This window comes from Dipodomys spectabilis, unplaced genomic scaffold (genome assembly GCF_019054845.1).
Source record: "Dipodomys spectabilis isolate Male_0828 unplaced genomic scaffold, ASM1905484v1 ptg000263l, whole genome shotgun sequence".
In the NCBI taxonomy this organism is placed as follows: Eukaryota; Metazoa; Chordata; class Mammalia; order Rodentia; family Heteromyidae; genus Dipodomys; species Dipodomys spectabilis.
In genome coordinates this window covers 848732-873613 of record NW_024870940.1, presented here as the reverse complement: position 1 = coordinate 873613, position 24882 = coordinate 848732, and the positions used below count along the sequence as shown (strand labels likewise).

At 45.2% G+C, this 24882-nt stretch overlaps 1 protein-coding gene across 3 annotated transcripts in view; it reads right to left on the bottom strand.

Annotated features, from left to right (window-relative positions):
- Msra (methionine sulfoxide reductase A) overlaps nt 1-24882 on the bottom strand; it is a 252745-nt gene that overhangs the window by 148380 nt on the left and 79483 nt on the right. For 2 of the 3 annotated variants that reach the window (XM_042699865.1, XM_042699867.1), the window contains exon 2: nt 8329-8397. In XM_042699865.1, the coding sequence (XP_042555799.1) occupies nt 8329-8397 (69 nt within the window). Of the gene's footprint in view, nt 1-8328; nt 8398-8815; nt 8850-24882 lie in introns of those variants that run through there. The other variant, XM_042699866.1, reaches the window with a different exon arrangement.

The following is a 24882-nucleotide window of genomic DNA, read 5'->3' as shown; positions in this document are numbered from 1 at the left end:
CCCTCCTCCCTGAACATTCTGTCCTCCACATGGCAGCTCTGTGACGCCTGTTAAAATATATCAGAGAAAGTCAGTCCTCTGCCAAAATCCCTTAAAGTAGCATTCCAAACAAAGGCCAGAATTCCCACAATTAACCACGAGGCCCTGCGCTCTGGCTAAGCTCCATCTCCCTCAACATCTCTTCCTCCCGGGCCTATGGCACTCCAACCACTGGAGCCTCCTGCCCGCAGGCCCCTGCCACAGACACCTAGCCCTCGCTCTCCCCCTTCTGCCTGGGACACTTCCCCACAGACCTCCGGATGACCTATTATAGGTTTTTGCTTAAAGATGACCAGTTCAATGACCAGTTCACACATACACACAGCCTGGCATTTCCTAGTGTCCTCTCCTGCTTTAATTTAACCCTTACTACAATCTGACATACCAGCTGCCTCAATGTCTATCTTAATTTCTTTTCCACCATGCTAGAGTGTAAGCTCCTTGAAGGGAGAGATTTCTTTAATGATTGTATCCTGATGCAATATTTGTTGTTGTTGTCATGGTGCTTTACCTCTGGGCTTGGGCACTGTCTCTGTGCTCTTCAGCTCAAGGCTAGTGCTCTGCCACTTGAGCCACAGTGCCACTTCCAGTTTTCTAGTGGTTAACTGGAGGTAAGAGTCTCACAGACTTTCCTCCCAGGCTGGCTTTGAACCATGATCTCAGATCTCAGCCTCCTGAGTAGCTAGGATGACAGGCGTGAGCCACCAATGCCCAGCAATAAATAAAATTTTGATGAACGAATAAATCATCTAGGTATTGGGCCTATCTCCCCATTAGCTCATGCCTGACCCTGGCAACGCCAATGCATCTCTCTGACCTCTGTTCTCTCATCTCGGAGTAACAGCAAGAACAGACAAAATTATACACATGAAGATACTTTACAATTTGGAGATCACACACAGTAGGACAGCTGGCTAGAAGTTGTTTTAGAGCTTCACAGCCTGTTCACTGACAATGCCCTCCATGGGAGAAACACCCAGGGACATCCATTTCAATACAGACATGGGGTATGTATGCAGAGGCTTTGAAAAGGTGTTTGCCATTCCGCTGGTGCGGCTGCCTAGCTGTTTGTCATGTATCACTGCAGACCTGCACATCAGCTCCAGGTTGAAGGCCACGCCAGTGTTCGGGAGCCCAGCTCATGTTTCTGGCATGTGGGAAAACAGAACCATATGCTCAGCCCAGGCCACTGTGCCTTCTTCATCAAAAGAACGGCGCAGCACACAAGATGAGAGCAACGAGCTGAAGGGATGTTGGGTGGACCCCGTGTTGCCTGAGCAACTGTTCCAGGCACTGAGGTGGTGCTGATGCTCTGCTTTGCACGCTGCGTGGGGCGGCTGGCTGCCGTGACTTCCTGTGCTCATCAAAGGGTGCTAAGTCTCAACAATTTTGGTCACGTCTGAGGGAAAAGTGATCATTTAGTCAAATTTAAAAAGCTTCCATCACTTGTGAACTGCTTTTGACGTAAACAGCTCTCTGTATGCACACATACACACACACACATATATACATACACAAATCCCGCACATATACACATGCATCTGACTCATGAATATTCATATAACCAATGTTCGGACTGAGGGAACAAAATGGCAGCCACAGAAAAACTAAGCATCTGTCCCAGCTTCCTGACCAACCTGGATCTCACAGCAACCAAATCGTTAAGGGAAGTATTTTTTAATAGGAAGATTCCAGCTCATAAATCAAGGGAAATACTAGAAGTAGAAAACAGTTTCCATGTGGAACTGATCTTAGGCCTCCTCAAATCCCATAGGCACAAAAACCTAAAGATGCACAAGCCACTGACACAAAATGGCACATTTCCACAGAACCATGCATGTGTCCCTCCATGCGTTAAGTCACTTCTAGATTACCCATAATACCTATTACAATACTAGGTATTATACAGTACAACTATGTGTAAACACTGTACAAGTAATGGATATAAGGTATTGTTTAGGCAAAAGTCTACATGTTAGCAGATTTGTTTTTTTAAATACTTCTTTCCACAGTTGGTTGAATCTGCAGATGTGGAGCCCAGACACAGAGGGCTGACTGCATCTTGCGTCACTGATTTGTTTGGACTGCTAACCTCACAAGCAGAGAAAGAGCTGACATTAAAAGCTTCCCTGGTGGCCTGCACACCACTACTTCCAGGGTCTGTTCAGGCCTGTAACTCCCAATTGTAGAAAATACAGAGGACAGAAGGACACGAGCATTCAATTTGGACTGAGGTGAGCAATACACATTATCTAATTTCTTGATCAAATAAACTCAGGTAAGCAAGATGGAGAAACACACGGAGAGAGAAAGAGGTGAGCTTATACATTAAAAAGAGACTAAATAGTTATATCAACTAATTGCAATGTATGGACTCTTGGTATCCTGATTCAAACAGTTGAAAGTATTAGTTCATAAATCTGACTTAAGAAGCTATCTAGATACATGAGAGATATTCAGAATACTGTACACATATGTGTGTGTGTGTGTGTGTGTGTGTGTGTGTGTGTGTGTGTGTGTGCCAGGTTTCACCTGGCTGATTGATGGCCAGGGGAAGAGAGTGCTGAGCAGACCATTTAACAACAGGATATGGGCCCTATGAGGCGAGATCAATTTTCAACTAAGGTGGGCTGCCACTCCCCAATACCCCAGGGCTGAAGAGCAGTGTGGGGCCTGGTAGGGCTCACTGGTGCTCGAGTCATTGTCCAGGGCCTCACTACAGCCCCCCAGGCCCCCCCCCGCCCCGTGATGGTGGGGAACCCACTGAGCGGAGGCCTTGTTCTATCCCCCCAGGGCCTCTTCTGCGGGGAACTCTGCCCCGTCACAGTCTGCCGACTCGCCGTGCTGTGGAAGAGGATGGCCTGGTTAATTAGAAACACATTTCAAAGTCACTCTTGCTGGCCTGTGTCCTGGAATGTGGGGTGGCCGCACCGTGGTTCGCAGAGCAGCTTCGGTGGTTTCCAGTCGGGTTCAGGGGCAGATAGGCCACCCTGGGATTCGATGACTTACCAGCAGTGAGACACCAATGCATTTTCTTTTGAAGCCTGACATATTGCCTGCTGCTTCTGAGCCTGCTTTCCTGGCTGGCTGACAGATAGCTGGGGCCGTTTCAAAAGCCACCTCCAGTTCAAGTCCAGGGACTGGATTGTGATTGGCTCATCTGACGGGGTGATCTCATGCTCCTGGAGATGAGCCCTTCCCCGCAAGTGGGGCACATGCCTGGGGTGGGTCCCCCAGTGTAGGGTGTGTGCCTGGGTCTCCATAGGCCACTGCCCACCCCTACCCTGTGCTCAGCCCTTTTCCTGGGTTACTTGGGAACAATCTGTGCAGGCTCAGCCAGTCCACCAACAGCGACACATGACAAGACCATCAGTGTGTCCCCCGCTGTTTTGGACTGGAACTTGCCTCCTGCCCCATGCCAAAGGGCTCCAGGAGAGCCTGACCCAGAACGTGGGCTTTTCAGACACTGCCGGGTGTGGGTGTCAGATCACCCAGGACAACTCCAAGGGGCTGGGGTGCTGTTGCTTGTGTCCGTTTCTGAATGCTCACACTCTGCCCACCCACCTTACTTCTCACCAAACAGCCTGGAAGTAAGTCTCTAAGTAACAGCATAAAAGTATTTCAGTCAGAAGTAATCTTTTTTTTTTAAATATAGGTTTAATGGAAGTAGAGCTGCAGCTCAAGCAGTAGAACCTTGATTGAAAAAGCCAGTGAGAGTGCAAAGCCCTGAGTTCAAGCCCCAGTACTGGCATGTACTCTCTCTGTCTCTCTGTCTCTGTTTCTCTCTCTCTTCCCCCCCCTCACAAACACAGAAAATAGATTTAAAATTCTGAAACACGGTAAAAATCTCATTAATCAAGAATAAAGGATCTTAAAAGCTATTTAGCCCCAACTACCCATGGATTAGGGATAGCTGTTGTACCACTTCAATACCTGAGCTGATGGAGAGTTTGTTATCATGAAGATTCCAAGTGTGTGCTCAGACCGCACGCATTCCTCTTTGAAGTGCCGCGAGCCAGGTTTTATACATACGCATCGGCCTTTGATCTGAGTCGTTCTCGGAGAGCGTGGCGCGTCTTCCACGGTGGCACAAGTGAGTGTGGCTGCAATCAGAGTCAACTGGCCCACCACTGCTCACCGCTCCTTTATTCGTAGGTTTCACACGTTCATATTTTTTCCTCATTTTTACTTTGGTCAATGATTGTTGATCGGGGGCTGGGAGGGTGGCTCAGTGGTAGAGTGCGTGCCTCGCATGCATGAGGCCCTGGGTTCTGATTCCTCAGCACCTCATAAGCAGATGTCAGTTGCCTGACATCTTTCAAGTATACACCTCATCATTTCAAGGTTTTGTTTTCTTTGCCATACTTTTCGGTGTCAAATGTGTCCTGGTTCTGACAATAAACTTATGTGCAAGAGTTATACTTTACACTTTTTTTAAGTATTTTATTTTGTAAATGAGGCCACAGGTTCCTCAGCTTTATCCTGGAATCCCCTGCCCTTCACTTTCTATTCTTCTCAGTAGGTGTCTGCTTTAGCATTAAATGATCCCTTCTCCTTGATATAACAGTAGTTCCAGGCTGAAGCGGCCCCTGCGTGGGAGGCCGCAGCCTGGCTCTCTGCAGGTCAGAGCGGCCCACTGCCAGCAGATGTCATTTTCATTAAGATATCGGGAGCTGCAGAGAAGCTTCCTAAAACAGACAGGCACAGCGTGGCAGCAAAAGATGTTCTCATGCCCAAGACTGCCTTCCCGCTACTCCACCGTATTTCTTTCATCTCTGGGTGCCTCAGTTTCTCTGCCTATAAAAGAACATAATAATGCCCACTTCACAGGGCTGGTGTGAGGAAGGATTAAAGGGATGATGGCCACGAGGCATTTGAGGCTACCAGGAACAAAGACAGTCAGTAATTGCAAAATGTCCCGTCCCACTTCTGCAGTATGTGAGGAAAGGACTCCCACTGACTTGAAAGGGGGCAACCCGGGCAGCCAGGGGGGTAGGGCGCCTGGTGGACAGGGCTCACTGCCTTCATTAGCATTGTCCCAGTGCAGCTGATGGGAAAAGCAACAAAGGAGTCAAGAACTCGGGTGGCAGAAAAAACAAGGCCTGGAACAAAAAGCTCAATGCTGGACTACAAAAGACAGTCTTAGAGAAAAAAAATGTCTTGAGTTAAAAATAATCTGCAAGGATTGTATGCCAGAAAGCCATTTTTAAGGAGCCGTGTAGATATCCTCTGATCACTTGATATAATAGCCCGCTGGTGCATTTTTCACACTGGACTATACCTTGATCCTTTCCCATGTCAGTCCTCATATTGTGCACACCAACCTAAGAGCTCAGCGATCACCTGCTGAGTGGATTAAACTTAAAAGTTCCTATATAGACAGCATTCAAGAAGGCCCATTCAAATAACAAGGCAATAATGAAACTGTACTTGCTGATACTATTTAGGCCTACATTAAAGACCTCTGAGGCTGAAGAGTGAGCTCAGACAAGTGAAAAAGGAGCCCCCGTTGCTCTGGTTAGCTCACAGCCGAGTAGATGTGGGCCATTAGTCCTCAGACTAAAACCAAGTCGAGGAAACAGCCGTGGAAGATGTTGCCCAACCAGCATTTTCCCAGCAAAAACTGCTCAAGAGTCCTTCAGAGCACTCTGAGAGTGCACAGGAGTTTACAAATCAATTTGCTAAATTGGCTTGGCTGAAAATCATGCTTTTGTGTGTGGAACCCACTGAACAGCATTTCTGAATCTGCCAGTCCCAATTAGGGTCCTTCCCCGGTGCAGAGCGGGAACTGCCATAAAAAGAATGGTGACTCTGGGCCAATTTAGACCTGGGCTCCAACTCCGGCTCCCCTAGCCAAGTGGCCCTGGATAAGTCACTTGAGCTCTCTAAGAGGGTTTCATGTTTCATAGCCTGTCAGCCTTGCAAGGTGCTGGCAGGACGAAGTGCCCAATATATGTCCAAGTATCAAGTGCCGTCTTAGTGTGAGCTTTTCAGTGCAGCTCTAAACAACCCAGAATGACAGAACCCTCCCTGAAAACCTACTCCCTCCTGGAAACCAGCGATCTGAAAGGAGAACCATTTGGGAAACATGAATTGGAATCTACTGTAGTGTGCACTTAACCAAATTGTGCCTTAATTTAAGCATCTGGAAGAGCCGAAGTTTAATTCTAAAGAAAGAAGTCTTAGATGTCAATCAGCTCACTTTATGATCTGTATAAATTCTGCTAGATCGTGGGAATTCTCCTTACACTACATATGTTGGCCAGACACCATGGCCTCCCAGAGTTGAAAAGGCCCAATGCTCACCAGAAGCCTCTCATCAGAAACCTGAGGCTAGGAAGGAGGCCATTTCTGCCTAGCGTCAAATCATGAAGTCCTTGGATTTGAACTTTTAGCACTAGAGACCTAAAAGAAAGGAGAAGAAAATCCTGACCCAGAGCTTTATTCCCTGACATTTCCAGTTCTGAAGTCAAACTGTGTCAGCTCATTTTGCTTCATGATTTCAGAGGTTTTAGCCCAGTATTTCATGGTCCTGTCATGTGGAGAGGCAGAGCATTATGGCTGGGACACATGGTGGGATAAAGCTAATCACCTGATGGCGGCCAGTAAGCAGAGAGTGAGAAGGGGACAAGGCCCCAGAGGCCTTCCTTCCTTCCAAGTAGGCCCACTTCCTTCCTTCCCATGGGCTCTACCACCGTGCAGAGCATTACCACCACCTGGACACCCAGCCTTCAACACACCAGCTTTTGTGGGACATTCTAGATCCAAAATATCACAGCGGGGAACCTCCCTTCTAACGTGGAGTTGTCAAATTGGAGAAACTTTGAGTAATCATTAAAAAACAAAAACTTTGAACATTGATAGGTGTGGCGTTTGCTGTCCCATGGTGGCAGATGGTGCCAAGACAGGAAGGTTCACAATTCACACATACTAGCATCCATTATGGATTCTGCAAAATCAAATTTCTCCATTTAAATTTCTGAAAATGATTTCTAATGGATGCTGGTGCCATCCTAAAACTTTGAGAGCTGACTGGAGCAGTTGGGTAGAAGATGGCCATGCTCCACAGTTTTCATGGTTGCTAGCTTCCTCCATCTCCGAGATGGAGGGGACTGTTCCATCCCAGTGTATGCATTTAAGGACTAAGGTGCTCTGAGTCCAACCTCCAGGGCAAACCCACTTTAAGGCCTCAAAGCACCGTGTGCCCTTCTGGAGATTACTAGCAAGACCAGAGTAGAATAGAAGCTGGAAGAGGTGTGAAGTAGGAGAAAGAGAGAGAGCCACGCTTGTCAAGAGGCTAAAGGAAATGAACCAGGGAAGATGGTTTCATTTCCAACTGGAATTCTGGATGACCGATGTGGTAAGGCCTAAGATAGTCCAGGAACATCATAGAAGAGAAAGGGAGGAGACAAGAAGTGAGGCAAGGGCAAAGGGGAAACTGTCAGAAGGAAGGAAGGAAGGAAGAGAGGGAGGGAGGGAGGGAGGGAGGGAGGGAGGGAGGGAGGGAGGGAGGGAGGAAGGGAGGGAGGGAGGGAGGGAGGGAGGGAGGGAGGGAGGGAGGGAGGGAGGGAGGGAGGGAGGGAGGGAGGAAGAGAGGGAGGGAGGGAGGGAGGAATTATAGGCAGGCAAAGACCATGCCAGATGCAGGGATATTTTGAAGGAAGTTTATTTGCCATCTGCTATGGAAGTGAGAAATGCAGACTGACATGGGCTTTTTCACCAAAGAGTTTTGAAAAAGAAAAATCCTTCTGCTCAACCTTGTAATCGTGTTATAGGTATGCAATCAAGAACTGGACTTTACTCTGCTTGAGACATTTTTAATGTATGTTTTCTAAGGAATGTGCCGATTGATGGAGAAAAAAAAAAGAGACCATCCAATTAGGTTGATTTTGTGGAATAACAACTCCAAACTATTTCAATCCTAGCCTTTGATAAAGTTATATATTCCCAGAGGAGAAAAAAAAAACTCCTCTTAGCAAAGAAAAAAAATCAAACTCCAAATTAGCAGGTTAATTCACAGTGTGGACGAAAGAAATAGCAAATACACAGTTTGGTATTTGTGCTGTCAAAGTGAGAAGAAGAAGAAAAAAAAAGTACACAAGATTCTACAGAGTAAGTGTTCCCAATCCCAGGAATTACTAAGAACTCAAGAGTTTTCTTGGCTGTAACGACTTGTAAATATCTAGAAGAGCCCAGATTTTGAAGCCCGGAGGACACTTGCTAAAGCTAAAAAAGTTGGCAGCAAGCTTTGTTCAGAATTTGGATTTTCGTTCCGAGTTGATATCTTACCAAATACAGCCATCTGTGTTCCCTCTGGGAAAGGTTCAACCGTTCTGTTGCCATTGACATGATGTCTGGCTAGAGAAAGAAAGAAAGAAATGCAAGTTTAAGTGTAAAGTTCTACATACATACTAACACATGTCATTAAATGTGTCAATGAGCGACTTCTTGTTTGGAGTTAGACATGCACCAAAGCCTACCCTCAAAACAAAGTTTCACTTACCTGGTTTTTGATGGCCATTGCCTAAGAGCAGACACCAGCCAGCTCAGGCAGGGGGCCCCGAGCGTGCCAAGGCCCACGCGGCTGCACGCCTGAACAACTGGCTCTTCGACCCCTGGTCAGAGGATTCCGGCTATGTCTGACCACCCCCTGGAGTTAAAGGATGCCCCACCTTCTCAGCTAAACTCTGACAAAAAATAGTACCAAATAAGCACATCGATGTGATCAGTGTGCAAGAAGGGAAAGGAGCGGGGAAACATTGGGATTGATTTTTACAGAACCAATAGCAGAACATGTCACTTCACTGCAATTCAAGCACTGCTTCCAAGAACCAAAGACATTCACCATCTGAAAGACCAGATGGATGTTCCCATGCTTCTCACTACCCCTTCAGCCCCAGGCCCCCACTTGAAATTGTGCTCCTTCCTTAGGGCAAATGAAGGACTGATTTAGAAATAAAAAGCAACCCGGTTAGGCTTTCTTGTGCTCACTTGTTTTCATGAACCCCCAAGCTCTCAAGTATGCTCCATCTAGGACTCACGAAGGCATAATGAGGTAGGTAGGTAGGTACGTAGGTAGGTGTGTGTGTGTGTGTGTGTGTGTGTGTGTGTGTGTGTGTGTGTGTGTGTGTGTGTGTGTGTACGCGCACGTGTGTGTGTGTGTGTGTGTGTGTACGCGCACGTGTGTGTGTGTGTGTGTGTATTTTAAACTAACAACAGTGGGGCCTATTTCTGGAAATTCTGGCTGTGTTTCTAAAGCAACTACCCATTGAAACTTTCTTAAGGCAAGTATTCAGGGGTCAAGGCATGAAGTTCCTTAAAATGCATCGTATAGGCTAAAGAAAATGTGAGGAATGCATAGCCCTTATAAATGTCAGCATTTGTAAATTTCTGTTTCACAATTAGTGGCATGTTTCATCACAGAAACAATCCAACTTAGTAAACAGAACAGCTGTTCACTAACTGGATCCTAACTACTGATTACTAGCAAGGTCTGCAGTGGAGACAGGAGGGTCGACAGGCAGGACCGTCTGTGGCCCTGTCCTGGCAGGGTAGATGCCTCCAATCTGGCTGGGGAGGCACACATCCCTCCCCCTGCTCTCTGCTCAGTGGGGTGTGCTCCAAGTCTACATGCTCCAAGAGAATAACTCAACGATGGAGATGACTTGTCCTCCATCAAGGATATATGAGAATAAGGAATAGATTTGCATCTATGTTTGAAAGCCTAGTGCCTGAGGAACAGAAAGGTTAATTAGCGTAAGACCAGGTCAAAGTAAACTTTCCTAAAGATTTTGAAGGGGATTTGGAGGCATGTTCAAAAGCTTTAGAAGGTCACATTGATATTGCAATTGTGTAATTGCTTCAAATTTTATCCCTTTCCTTCCTTAAAATAGTTACAGCAGCCAGGTACCAGTGACCTGCAATCCTACCCAGAAGGTTGAGATCTGAGAATTGTTTCAAAGCCAGCCTAGCAGGACAGTCAGGAAACCCTTATCTCCAATTAACTACTAGAAATCTAGGAGTGGAGCCATGGGTCTTGAGTGAAAAAGCTAAGAGACAGCACCCAGGCCCTAAGTACCAACACATACACACAAACACACACATACCAGCTACAGCAAAACAAATCAATGATATACCTGCAATAATTCAGATTTAGGTATAAACTAGTCATCATCTTCCTGTCCTGTGCTCAAACTATGATTATTAAAATTCTTGTCTTCTGGATGATAGGCAGCTAGGTAGGGGACTTAAGAAAAGATTTAGATGCTCCAAGCTCCTATGGGCTAGGTCGCCAAAAGAACACACCTGGAGCTTTCCGGAAGGACAGCTGCTGTCTAGGGAGTTCCTGGTAACCACTGGACACAGAATTATCCCAGAATTGAGGGGTACTGGATTAGACAAAGCCTGGAAAAAAGATTTACAGCTTGCTTTGCTACAAAGCACCAACTTTTCACTTGGGCCTGAAGACATCTGAAGGCATCTAAAAACAGCATATAAGTTTGGCATCTCTGCCTCCATTTTAAAAATTTTTCTCCTCACTGCTTTAAGCTTTGGGACCAGTCCCTGCTTAATTCTGCACATCGATACATTGATTACTTAAACAGACTCTATCTAAAGACTGGTAATAGGTTGATTAGCCCTAAATTTGCCTAATCTCTCTTTTCCCCCACTTGAAGACTGACCAAGGTAAGAGGAACTCTTCAAGGTTCCAGGACCAATGAGGCTTACAGCAGATGTAAGCTCCCACCCCACCCCAAGTGTGACAGGACCTGGGGTGCATCTTCGTCCAAGCCAATGCCACTGTCTCTTAGCAGAAACGGAATCATCTTGTTCAGGCAGCAATGGCTTCCCTGGAAACACCGTGGGACTCTGCAGGAACGTGCCTGAGACAATGACCAACCAGATACAGACCAAGACTTGATAGGAGACTAAGACTTGTTGGTCTACACGTACTCCCTGCTCCCTGATTTTGTTCCTTCCAAAACACAGGCCCCAAAGACAGGGCTCAGGACACTAGTCCTCCCATTTCCCAGTGTGGCGACAAGGTATAAGACATTATTCCTGTCTTGCTTAACCATCATGTCTCTGATTGGATTCTCAGGGTGGCAAAGTCTTGTCTATTGGAATCCCAACTCCCAGAGTCAGGCCCCTGACCTGGACTTCAGTTACAAACCCTTAGTCTTTGACCTTTAGGCCAGCCAGAGGTATAGCCTTTCTCAGTCATGTTAGTAACCCCCAAAACCCGACCCTCAGTTCACACTGGTGAGCTGTCTGGACCAATTTATCATCGGTATGGCTACCAAGCACGGGTCAGCAGCAGCCCCAAAGGAAAGTCACAAGGCCCAAAGTCTCGCCCTATCTTCACCCTTCGCCCACCTCTCCACTCCTGTTCCCCACCAGATGCATGCACCCTGCCTGCGTCCACAGCACCCCTTCTTTCCAGTGCCCACTGTGAGCCTACACTCCCAGGGTAAACTTCTAAACAAAAGCGCTCCCCTGTCACTCCCTGAGTTTGAAGAAGTGGCTGGTTTCACTCTTTAAATATTTTCATTGGTTGCCAATTTTTAAAAATATATCTTACATGTCTGGGAAGGCATACAATCATGTATTCATAGATAGAAAATTTCTACTTGACTTTCACGAAATGCTCCCCACTAGTGCAAATAATTCCTAATGACCATGGACCTTAAATAATTGTGAGAGTTAAAATAAGGTTATCTGACGGATTAAGATCTAGGCTTCAGCCTATGGGAGTGACATCCTTGTGAAGGTCAACGGTGCTGAACTATAATTCAAGATAAGCACCCTCTATACGAACATCGATGCTCCCCATTTATTATGAAGTATTTTAGATTTTAAGATGCTAAAACATGTCAGTAAAGCACCACAGAGAAATAATACTTTTCATTATTTTTTCCTGAGATAGTCTTCACAGACTTGTAGGGTGCAACTCTGCTGGCATGGGCTGCTTTTGCACCCCAATACTCAGATAAAGTGAAGTTATCTATGTTCTCTCCGACATTTGTGGATATCAGTTTGACCTTGTGCAGAGGATCCAGGTCCTAGGAAGGTAATTAAGGTGCACGGCCACCATGGCATTTGCTCATCCTGTCAGTGCACAGCCCACTACAGCATATGCTCATCCTATAGCCTCTCCCACGCTCTGAACTCTGCTTCTACAAACAGTCCCATACAACACAGTGGATGGAAGGTCCTATGTGGTTTTAGCAATTCTCCCAGCATATAGCAGAATGTTCCTCCACCATGCTAGAGGTCACAGGACGGTGATGTCAGTTATCAGTCAACACCCCCCCCTGGCCCCCCTACTCCCCCCCACCCCCAGCTCCTAGCCCATCCCCTCTGACAGTGATAAATGACCAGCTCGGTACTCAGCTGAGCCTGACGGGTCCAGTTCTCCCCAGGCAATCTGTTCTGGGCCAACACCTTTCTTTACCACTCTGTCCCTGTCAGCATTAACCACGAGCCTGCTCTGGGCTAGGGTCAGCTCTACTGGCTTTCTGGCTGCTATTTTCTGATGAAGAAAAGGGATTCTGGTTCTCTTTCTTGATAGAAGCTCTTAATTAAACATGGAATATGGAATATGTTATTAGAAACCTCATGGCAAATGTGTCTCCATTCTCTTTGAAATTAGAAATGAAGCAAGTATAGCTAATTGTGTGACTTTCCAAATAAAGGGAAATCTTTCTAGGTATGCACTCTGATGTTGGCTTTGCTCAGGATGATATGTATCTAAAAAGAAAAAAACCAGGCTTGTAATTCCTTAAGTTATTGTCTACTGCTGGTATCCGGTGGAGAGAAAAGATTCTAAGGGGAATAAAATGTGGATTGGAAAATGGAACATTGGCAGGGTTCATCAAAGAGCAACTTCTATAGTACAAAATACCATTTCTTCCTTATGTACAAGCATGCAACACAGGATTGTGTGCAGAAAGGTTGACACCAGGCTTCTACTCCAGCTGTGTGACAATATGCCCCCTTAGAATCAATGCAGTAATTCTGTGCTGGGGAAAATGCAGAATGTGTCTAACATACTACCACTTAGTGTGTTAACAGCAGCAACAACAACACAAAAGCAAAAAAGCCTCTTGTTACTCTTAAGCACTGCTCTATGTGATGTATTGCCTTTGAAGAGATGGAAATAACAAGTATTTTAAATGTCCCTAGTCTCTGCTATCGTGCTGAGTACTGGGAAGGCGAGCCCTGTCCCAGGCTGAAGGCTGCACTAAGACTCACGAGCAGCTGGAGGCTGCAGGAAGCAGCCGCAGAGCTGGGAACTGCCAGACGCTCAAACTGCACCCAGCCCCAGGACAGCAGCCCCAAATGATCTCATTAGATCACATGACAGCAAAGCTATAACCTGACTTAAGATGTGCAGTAACGTAGAGCATCCTGAGAGACCTCAAAGAGAGGCCGTTCCCTCTGGAAAACTGACCTGTGGTCTGCAGGTCACAGTGTAAATGGTCCTCTTTTGCCAGGGAGGGATTCTCACAGCAATAATCATGCCAAATTTTAGATAGAGTTAAAAGAGGATTAAAAGCAAGGATAAGTGTTCTCCAGATTTCCCCCTTTTTATTTTAGAAAAGACAAGAAGGAAAATGGGGTACCTCTTTTCATTATTTCTCTCTTCCTCCTCTCTCTCGTCTTTTCTATTTCTGTGTCAGCCATACCATAAGATAAGAGTATGTTAAAATCTGTGCTAGATGCTCAACATTACTAACCTTAGTAGTTTAGACTTTGTATATTTCCCTTAGAATGAAGTTTTTACTAAAGCCTTTAGTTGAATTTCAGTGGGTCAATGTATTTTTTTTCATCCAATTCTTACTAGAGAGATACCACATGTAAATCAGCCACCCTGAATATGTCTTTTAAGATCTGGCTTTGTGAGATAGCAGATTGGTTTCGTGGCTAATTAAGGGAAATTGGATAATGCAGTACATACTCATATTAAGAAATACAATGCGTAAAAATTCAACAATGGTTCTACAAATGACACAGATTGGACTTCTATGGATTCGTCTTCCTATGCAGACCAAAGCGTCTGAATGTAGGGAGTAGATAGGCATAGATGGATCCTCATGCTTGCTTCAGGACACCGGACTTCACGAAGGGGCAGAGGGGAGGGAGAGTGCAGTCTGCTACCTTCCTCAAATACTTGTGCGAGCAAACACTCAGACACCAGATCGTGAGTTGCTTCCCAAACAAATTTCCTAATGATTCCTTGGAATATTGCCATACCTGAAAATACCAGATGCAGGAAAGGCAAAAGCAAGAGCATTCCACCAGACCCACTTGGGGCCACAGTCGTATCTTGTCTCTGAAGGGGAGCATCCGCTTCCACAGAGATACAGCGGAGGGGGTTCTAAGGCCAAAATGTTTCTCCCGTACAAAATCTGACCAAGTACCTGATTAAGACGCCAGACTCTTGGAAATGGAGAAGATGACTGTGACCTGTCACGCACCTGCTGTAAAGGGACTTCATACTGGCCCTGCAGAAAGTCTGATCTTGAGTACAGCTATGTCTTGGTAGGTCTGCCAGGCTCTTGTAGTGATCACTATTTCCTGACACCTTCTCTTACCCCAAAAATGTAAACTATTGGGGGAAGGTTTCTGGAAAGGATCTAATGTAAGCCAGAAAAGTCCCCACCTTAAAAATTAGCCATGTTTCAAACCCAAGTATGTAAGAGGAGCATCTGGGACATAGAATCCAATTCCTGCAAACATGCTGGTATGCATGGTGGTGACCACCGCCAGGGTCTACTCACCTGCAACGAGCCTCAAACATGACTCTGTCCTGGGATTCTGGCCCCCATTCGGGAACTATTGCTGCAGAGAGGAAAATATATCCTAAGTTCCACCCCCTCCGCCCCCCACCAGCATCAAAAAAACCCTATTTCATACCAGTCACATTGGCTGCCAGCTGTTAAAAAGGAGAAGAAAAATCTCCCTACTTTCTCAAGCTTTGCAGTTACTAAACTGAGTGTAGAAAGAAATCTCAACTTTGAGGAAAGATGCCTCTCCAAAGCTGAGAGGCAATCCCTCGATTATGCGCCCAACTCCAAGGTCCAATTTCATAGCAGTATAGTCCTGGCTCTGGGTCTTATGGGAAGCTGTGTCCCGCTGTTTGCTGGGCTGCGATCTCATCTGAGGGCTCAGTGACCTTGAGAACAGATGCTCCCCCCCCACCCTGGGGGTCTAAATAATAGCCACAAACTCTCAATAACGTTCTGTCAAGAGGTGGCACTTAAACTTTTCTCTCCTGAGTGCAGGCTGAGCTTAGTGGAGGCTCTGCTACTGGACAGAACAGAAAAGGGGAGATCTGAGGTCAGTTCTGAGAGCAGGATATAGTCTGTGGTGTCATCTTAGGTGGTTTCTCCTTCTTTCTTTCCGAGGTGGTTCAGTGCTATGTCTAAGGCCCTGAAGACACTGGGGTCTGCCATCAGCCAGATGGGTAGGGCCCAGAAGATGTGGCATAGCTGGTCCCTTCCAGAAACCTCACAGGGCCTCTGACATAGGTTGCCTAGCAAGGCTATGGCCGGATTCCTAAACCAAAAAACCATGAGCTGAAATACAGGTGAATGTTGTTTTAAGCCATACGTTTTAGAACATTCAATTAATGTAGCAAGATAAAATGGATATCCTAATGTGTTCCAAAAAAGGGGGAGAATGCACATTTGTCACAATGAAAACTACTAATGAAGCCAGGAAAGCAGATCATCTTTTATAAAGCTAATTTCCACAAGAAAAAAAATGTATTTCCAGCCTAACTGATTTACAAACCAACTCCTGGAACATGACCCATTTCTAAGTTGAAGACAATCTCCATGTGATTTATTTTCTCGACAACTTGTTCCCTAGTGTGCTAGCATTGCTGAAAACAGGCATTTCTGGGCTACCAAAGTCTAGGGATGGTGTATAAAATATCAAAGCAGGGCTTTTAGCACTTTTGCAATAGTTCTGGCAATTTTTATTCATTTGTGTTATCCAGGGGATTGTTAGTTACTTTTCCTGCTGTTTTGTTTGGGGAAGTTTTATCTGTGCTTTGTAGGGCTTACCAAAACAATGAAGAAAAATGTTTTTCCAAAATTCCCAGGGAAGCTAAATTTAAATTCATGCCAAAGGCCCAACTACAATGGAGGGAATCATCTGTGTTTCTGTGCTGCTTTGTTTGGTTAACTGGTGGTTTAGTTGAAATTGGGAACTTTTTCTTTAATTGGATGAAAGTAAAAAGATGGCTGGGTTATTCATACTCATAGAGATACCTTTAAGAACTATGTGTTGTTTTCCCTCCGAATGTTGAAATCAAAAATCAAATCTGAGATTTTTAATTAGTGCTGATATTAAGGTAGACTTTATAACTGTACGACGACCTGAATACTTACTTGATCTGTAAGTAACCAAGAATTCCCCAGCCCTCGTAGCAAAATAGAGATTCCATTATCCCTGAGCTCTCTGCATCTCGGGGAGTTCTGAGGGTCTCTGCTGTCTGCGACAAGCCCCTGGAAGGCTGATGCTGGAGCTGATCCCTTCCATGACGTTAGAAGCCATCCCCCTGCCGGCCAGCGGCAGACATCCCTCATCACACCCTGCCCTTCCTCTCTTTCCTTTCAGCCAAGTCCTCTGCCCACACTCAGGAAAGGGAAGAATGGAGAGGAGAAACAACAGTAGCCAAATACACACTCAAAAGGCCACCATCTTGAAAATGAGAACAAAAGCAGCAGGTGACAAGTCTCAACTCAAACAGCACTTGCAAGAGCTTCTTACACAGCAGCCTACGTCTGCTTGGGAGCTGGAACCAACCAGAGGGCTAAACAGTGTCACAGGGACCTCCCTGTGACACCTTGGGCTGAGAGAAGGACCTGAAGAATGACAGGCTTGAAGGGAATCATACCTATTAGAGAAGCGCACTCCGGCCCTGAACAGCAAGTGCTGACTGGAGACGCTGAGTCAGCAGCACAGCCACCGGGAGGCAGGGGTCAGCAGTGTGTTTGTGCCGTGGGGTCCCGGTCCTGACTGGGGCAGGAGGACTCCAGACTGCCTACAGGGGCTCTGGGCACTGGCTGTGGGCAGGACAGCACCAGCTTGGGCGGCGCAGGGGCTAGGGTCCTCTGTTGAGAAGGCTATAAAAAAACTCATCACCAGTTTGAGGCTGGGTCCTGGCTGGAGAGGGCTGTGCCAGAGATCCAGGCACTCACACCATCAACCCTGACTCCGTCCAAGTACAGACTTCCTTTAGCAAGGATGTGTACTTTACTGACACATTTCACACTGAAATCACATAAAACATGATTTACTGAAGGGATTCCTCTGTTTATCTCAGAGTTTATACAGAGGGCTGCATTTGAAGCCGAGCACAAACAAATCAGTAATTCATACATTTCAAGGGATACAATTTACAGAGCCAGGTGGGGCAGTGAACATCTGGACTGAGGTTGGAGAATCACAAGTTTGAAGCTAAGTACTGAAACCCTGATTCAAAAACTCAAGAAGATGCAGGTGTGTGTGTTGTGTGAGAGAGAGAGAGAGAGAATGAGAGGTTGCCAAAAGAAATAAAAAATTTGACACAGAAAATTCCTGATATAGATACATTCTCACTGGGAAATTCTAGATACACTGAAGGTAGTGACAAAAAAAAAAAACCCAATCCTATATAAACGCCTTTGAAAATGAGAAATTTTTTCCCAGTACATCTTATAAGGCTGATATTGCCCTGACATAAAAACCAGAAAAAGATACAAACTAGGGATAAATCTTGCTTATAATATAAACACAAAAATCCTTTAGCAATATTGAATTAAAATGTAACAAAGCTACAACAATTCAATCAAGAAAGGATAGTCATTTCAATAGATACTCAAGTTGAACAAAAAAAAATGTCAACCATTACTTCATATCTCATAAAAACAATGAATTTGACATGGATTGTGAAAATGTTCACAACCTGAATTTGGCTTGTATTCACTTGGTACAAACCATTATGAAAGTCAACTGGAAGTCAGGTGCTGGTGGTTCACGCCTGTAATCCTAGCTACTCAGGAAGCTGAGATCTAAGAGTCACAGTTCAAAGCCAGCCCAGGCAGGAAAATGTTGAGACTCTTATCTCCAGTTAACCACTAGAAAACTGGAAGTGGTGTTGTGGATTAAAGTAGTAGAGTACTAGTCTTGAGCAAAAAAGCTCAGGGACAATGCCCAGGACCTGAGTTTATGCCCCATGACCAATAAAAGAAAACCAACTGTAAACTAACCATTTTCCCATTGTGTATACTTTTTTTTTTTTTTGCTATTTTCACATCATCATAACAGTCTGAACAGAAGCTCGTGAGAGGAATGTGACTACTACAGGTCATGTAAGTCTTTTGCGACAGTGAACAGCTCTGTGTGTCATACTGCAAGTGTGATGAAATTTTCAAGTTTGATAAAATTTTATCAAACCATACGCTGAACATACAGTGCACCCAGTAACCAATGACATCCAAATAAAGTTTGCATCTGAGTTAACAGTATTAAACCCGCGTGAATAATCTTTTCTTTTCTCTTTTTCTTTTTTTCTATCTATACTGGAGTTTGAACTCAGGACCTGGGCATTGTCCCTAGGATTTGTTTGCTCAAGACTAGCATTCAACCATTCAATCCACAGCTCCATTTCTGGGTTTTTTGGTAGTTCCGCAGAGATAAGAGTCTCACAGACTTTCTTGCCCAGGCTGGCTTTGAACAGTGATTCTCAGACCTCAGCCTCCTGAGTAGGTAGATTTATAGGTATGAGCCACTGGTGCCCAGCTCTGTGTGAATTTTCTGTATGTGATTATGTAACATGGTACCATTGGAGGAAGCCGCTGCTAGAAAGGCACATTTGAACACTGACCTACTTTTATTACTTCTGATTAAACTATGTCAAAACAAGTATTCTTTAGAACCTTGTGAGAAATACTAAACAATTATTGAAAAATATGAATTTACAAGCCTTTCAAGTCTTGTACATCAAATTGGATTTTCTTTACCACAGTATAATTTTCAAAGCTTTATCATACTAACTCACATGAGTTTATCCTCAAAAGTCTAAAGTTCAATCATTGCCAGTGATAATGTTGTTTCTTTAGTACAACAGAGCCACTGTGGAACTACTTCAGCCAGAGTAGAAATCCTAGCATGACCTCAAAGGACCTGCTAAGCTTAGTTTGAAAACAATAATAGCAATCACCTACTGTCACTACCAAAACTTGGAATGACTGAAACCTCCCAGGAAGAAATACAAAGAACTTATGTAATTGTTGCTATATTGGATTATCTACCTATTTTTCTTTTCTTCTCAGATCACCAGGCCCTGGTGTCATGAAACAATGTTGCTTTGGGCTGTGGGATGGGTTGTTTTTTTTTTGTTTGTTTTTTGGAGGATATCTGTATAGGTCAGGAACCTATGCAGTATCCTTGCTCCTGATGAGATTCCAAGCATACACCAGAGTGAAGCTGTGGGTATAAAAATCCATCTGGGAAATCATGAAAAAAAAGTTCCTTATGAGGTCCTACTTCCTTTCATATGCACCTTCAAAATTCCACAAATAGGAATGGTGTTTAATAGAGGTTTTCACTCTAGGATGCACTCAACAGGAGATACAGCGCGAACCTTTCAAGATACTCCAGCCATCACCAGTGGGTTAGCAGGCCAGTCACCGTGGGTCACCGGAAGAGGAAGGGGATCAGCCAGGTGGTCTCCATGGCCAAACCTACTGGCTGAAGTCCTCGTGCCAAGGCAGGACTCTGAAGCATTGCTAGCAGCAGAATGGCAGATGCCTATGTCTCTAAAATGTCAAGATGAAAAGTAGAGCTGGAGCTGAAACTCGACATAAGTCCCAGCTGAAAGAAATGCCCTAGGAAATTGTTCAGAAACAAAAGCCACCCCTTTGCCAACACGAAAAGGCATGAATTTACAGGATCGAGTCTCAGAATGCCTGATGACAGCTCACACAAAAGATCTAAAGCCAAAACAAGACCTTTCTTTCTGCACAGAACTCAAAGATAAATGACATGTAGGATTTAAATCTAACATTGTCACTGAAGAGACAATAGCGACTCCGCAGGACTGACCTTATTTCTCACAGCAGCAGCTATCTGCCTGGTGCCACCCCTCCCCCCTCCCTCCTCGGCCACAGCTGCCCCCAAATCCCTCTAGGAGGTGACAAGCCTTTCACCTGCAGTTAAATTTTTAAATCCTAGGGCTTTCAGAAGAACAAACGCAGCAACAATTTTACTCAAAGATAAAAAGGTTACTTGCAAAACTGTCCAGCCAGACAAATCCTGCCTGACTCCTATTCCCACAGTCCATGAGTAAGAGAGGTTTGTTTTGTTTTTTTTTTTCTGGGCTGTTTTTTGGGGGGACAGTTTAATGGTTAAAAACAATCAGAGGAAGGAAAACATTTCATGACACATGCAAATCTGAGACTCAGCTTCAAATGTCCTTAAATAAAGTTTTATTGGAACACAGCCACACTCATTCATTTATATATTGTCTATTGCTGCCTTCACACTACAATGGCAGACTCAAGGAGCTGTGACAGAGACCGTATGGCCTGTAAAGTCTAAAATATTTACCATCTGGACCTTTACAGAAATCATTTGCTAGTCCCTGTCCTAGACCAGGCGTGAGAAGATGAGAATGTGATGTTGGGGGAAGCCTCTCTTTCAGGAAAGAGGTACACTGCCCAGGGGAACAGGGCTCCCTGAGGAGAACCAGGAGCATACAAGCGAGGCTGGGCTTACCTCACCTGGGTGCTGCTTTTGCTGCAGGACTGAGCCAAGGGTAAGATCTGACAAAAGTGCTGAGGCCTAGTGCAACCTGCTGGCAGGCTCCAGTCCCCACCAGAACATTGTCTCCAAGAACTGGAGAGGGGGTAGGGGGAGGGAAGGGGGGAAGACCACATGAAAGCACTGGATCCTTCACATTTGGGTTCAGCCTTGAAAACAGAATAGATTTCCTCAGGATCGCAGGACTCCAGAGCACAGAGGGGTGAGAGTCAGTTCAACCCACAGTCTGACATCCGTGAAGCTCCAAGGTAGAAAGGGGATCAGGGTCTAGATCCTGAATGAACATACAATTCCCTGTTCCTTCATACTCACTCTGGCCCTTTCTTTCTTCTCTATTTATGTCTCTGTTCCTGTGGAAAGGGATCAGGAGCCAGATCTTGTGTTAACATACAATTCCCCATTCCTTTATCCTCGCTTTGGTTCTCTCTCTTTTCTATTTATGCCTCTTCCTGGTATCTTGCAAAGATACATGTCTAAGAATGTTCATTGGCCTGCCAGTTATTAGGGGTTTAAATTGTGTCCACAGCCCTAATGAGCTCCCCCAATGGCGTCCTCAGAGAATCTACTCTGAGGTAGAAATGGACTTTTCTGCTTTACCTTCATCTACTCATTAGATCATTTGACCGACTTGCCCCCTACGCTCAGGTAAAATCTTGGGGGAACCCTCCATCCGCAGCTGGTAGCAGCTTCCAGCTGCTGAGTGAGAACTAAACGAGTTTCCTGGGACTCGGGGTATGTATAATGAATTCTAATGACTCCAGGCCCTGGCCATGATGAATGCTGATGAACTGCCCCCGTGGCCAGCTGTTCCCCCATCACCAACTGTCCACAGAGGGGCTCACATTCACCACGGGCCCAGCCAGCTCCAGAGATGAGATCAGCAGGGGCTCCGCACGAGACAGCAACAACCCTCTGGCCTCAAGAGAGAGGACTTACTGGTCAATGTTGGGAATATTTCCCAAAACAGAAGGCATGAGGAAAAGAACCATTCAGAACTGGGTCTCCGCTCTGCAATAAAAATCAGAAGGAGGCATGGGCAAACCGTTTCTTCTCATGTTTTATTCAACATCATTTATTGCTTTCCCTTTGCTCAGCCTTGCTTCCTCTTCTTTCACAGAATAGGTAATAAAAGCCAGGCCATTAGATTTGAAATGGGAAGAGTTAGGTATGAGTCCTAGGAGCATCCATTGTTAGTCACATGACTGACAGCTATGTGTTCTATGGCATACTGCCCAACTTTTCTGAATCTAGATCTTTCCAGCCATCAGATTGGGTCCCGTCTGCTGTCCCTGTCTGCCAGAGTATGTGATCAAGTGAAAAACAATGATAAGCTTAATGTGTTAGGAAAATCTAAAGCATCTCTTATGGTTGTGCTGAATAGGTCTTAATCTTGAAAAAAAAAAAAAAAAAAGGCATGCCTATTTTAAAAAGAACTCGTAATGGAAGCACACTGATATAAGGAAAACCAGGACTTAGCATGGCAGTACATGCAATCCCAGCTACTCAGGAGGCAGAGGTAGAAGGATCATGGCCTGAGGCTAGCCTGGGCAAAAGCTTGAGACCTTATCCCAAAACTAAAGTGGAAAACAATGAAGGCATGGCTCAAGTGATAATGTAGCACCTGCCTAGAAAATAAGCATAAGGCTTTGAGTCCAGACCCCTGAATAACCAATGCTTCAGTAAGGTCGGGGTACTGGGGCCACAGTGGAAGTCCACTGACCACAGAGGTACGGTCTCAGAGAACTGATGCTCTGGGAGAGATACCTCCATCTAATACCAGGAGGTCCTCTGCCTGACCTTCCTGATGTGTTCACACAGCCACTTCTCACCACCATGTCACTACCCAGCTAGTTCATCTAATCTCTTCCACCAGGCAGCAGAGTCCCAGCTCCATTCTTGTCCTTTCTCTGGCTTCCCCCATTGCACCCATCCTCCACTGAATAATGGTCTAAATGCAAACTCAGCCATGTCTTCTCCAGCCTGGAAGTTTCTGACATGTGTCTACCACACATAAGATCCATTCCACAGCCTGTACCGTGGCGTGCAGTCCCGGGGTTTCCAGCCTGCTTTCCTCACTGCCACAGCTCCATACGTCCTAGCCAGAAGCATGTTCACTTTTGAACAAAGTCTCCACTTGTGTTCCAGTGACTTGAACATTCTTCTTCAGATGTTTGCTTAACTCACTTTCTTATCGACGATTCTACTCAAGCCCTAACTCTATTCAGGGGTCTTCCCAACCCGCTTTGTATAACAGCATCCTTTTCTACCGCTTCCTCATTCTTCCTGCTGTTCAGTTTGCTTGGTAGCATTTGACAATACTTGAAACTGCAACCTGTTCTGTGCATTCTGTTTCTACTCCATGCACACTACTGGGGTGCGGACACACTGTCCCTCTGGTCCTCACTGGTCCCCAGTGCCTTAGGGCAGTGCCTCATGTTCAGTTGGTGCTTGCTGGATTAACTGGGATTGAAAGTTATCAAGGTAGAGGTCAATAGGCAAGAAAAAGGTCAAGTCAGGAAGTCAACTAAGGAGAAGGGATGGGTAAGTTTAAACAACTTGGAAATGTTTGGCAACAGTGAAAAAGCAGGAGAATATTTCAGGGCATCTCAATCCACTATCTTTTGAAAACATCTGGCTTCCTGTCGTTTTCTTTAATATGTTCAACTGAAGGAACTAAAGCACAATTTCCAACAGAGTCTGCTACTAAATACACATGTTAAATACAGCCTGTGACACAAATCGCACCGCTTTCGGTCTCTGGCACAGGGCTCTTCAAACCTGAGGGACAGGAGTGGTAAGAGTACCACTGTTATTAATAACAAAACCCTCTCAGCCATCACTGCGTTTATGACAATGAGGTGACTCAGGTGCTGGCTTCCAAGGACCCAAACAACTGTGGAGAGTTGCTGGGCATAGAAAATTTACACATGGTGTCAAAAATGTTCTGTGGGCATGGAAGAAATGGCTTTTCTTCGTAGAGCTTACAGGTCAACATTTGTATAAAGGACACCACTTCCCTTTCTTGTGGAGCGTGGGACCAGGAGCCAGGAAGGTGTGGGGACAGTGCCCAGGGCTTCACCATTCATCCCTCATGAACTTCCACTCCAACCTACAAAACAGCAGCTCTACCTTATACATACGAGAAAATTAACTACAAATTTAAAAATAAATTAAAAAATAAAGCTCAAATGGAATTTGGAACCAGAGCTTGAACCTAAGTCTGCTTATCCCCTCAGCCTAGATTCCTGACTAACAAGTACTCCCACCAGTGCGGTGTAGTCAGTGTGATATATGCGGTGCGATGTATTCAGTGTAGTGTATTCAGCGTGGTGTATTCAGTGTGGTGCAGCCAGTGTATATGCAGTGTGGTATATACAGTATAGTACAGCCAGTGTGGTATATGCAGTATAGTACAGCCAGTGTGGTATATGTGGTGTGGTGCAGTCAGTGTGGTGTATTCAGTGTGGTATATTCAGTGTGGTATATTTGGTGTGGTGTAGTCAGTATGGTATACGTAGTGTGGTATATGCTATATAGTATAGCCAGTGTGGTATATGCCATGTGGTGTAGTTGGTGTGGTGTAGTCAGTGTGGTGTGTTCAGTGTAGTATATTCAGTATGGTGTAGTCAGTGTGGTACTTGTGGTGTGGTACATGTGGTGTGGTATATGCAGTACAGTATAGCCAGTGTGGTATATGCTGTGTGATGTAGTTGGTGTGGTACAGTCAGTGTGGTATATTCAGTGTGGTATATTCAGTGTGGTGTATTCGTGTAGTGTATTCAGTGTGGTGAATTCAGTGTGCTATATTTGGTGTGGTATATTCAGTGTGGTGTATTCGTGAAGTGTAATTCAGTGTGGTGAATTCAGTGTGGTATATTCAGTGTGGTATATTCAGTGTGGTATATTCAGTGTGGTGTATTCGTGTAGTATATTCAGTGTGGTGAATTCAGTGTGGTATATTCAGTGTGGTATATTCAGTGTGGTGTATTCAGTGTGGTGTATTCATGTAGTGTATTCAGTGTGGTG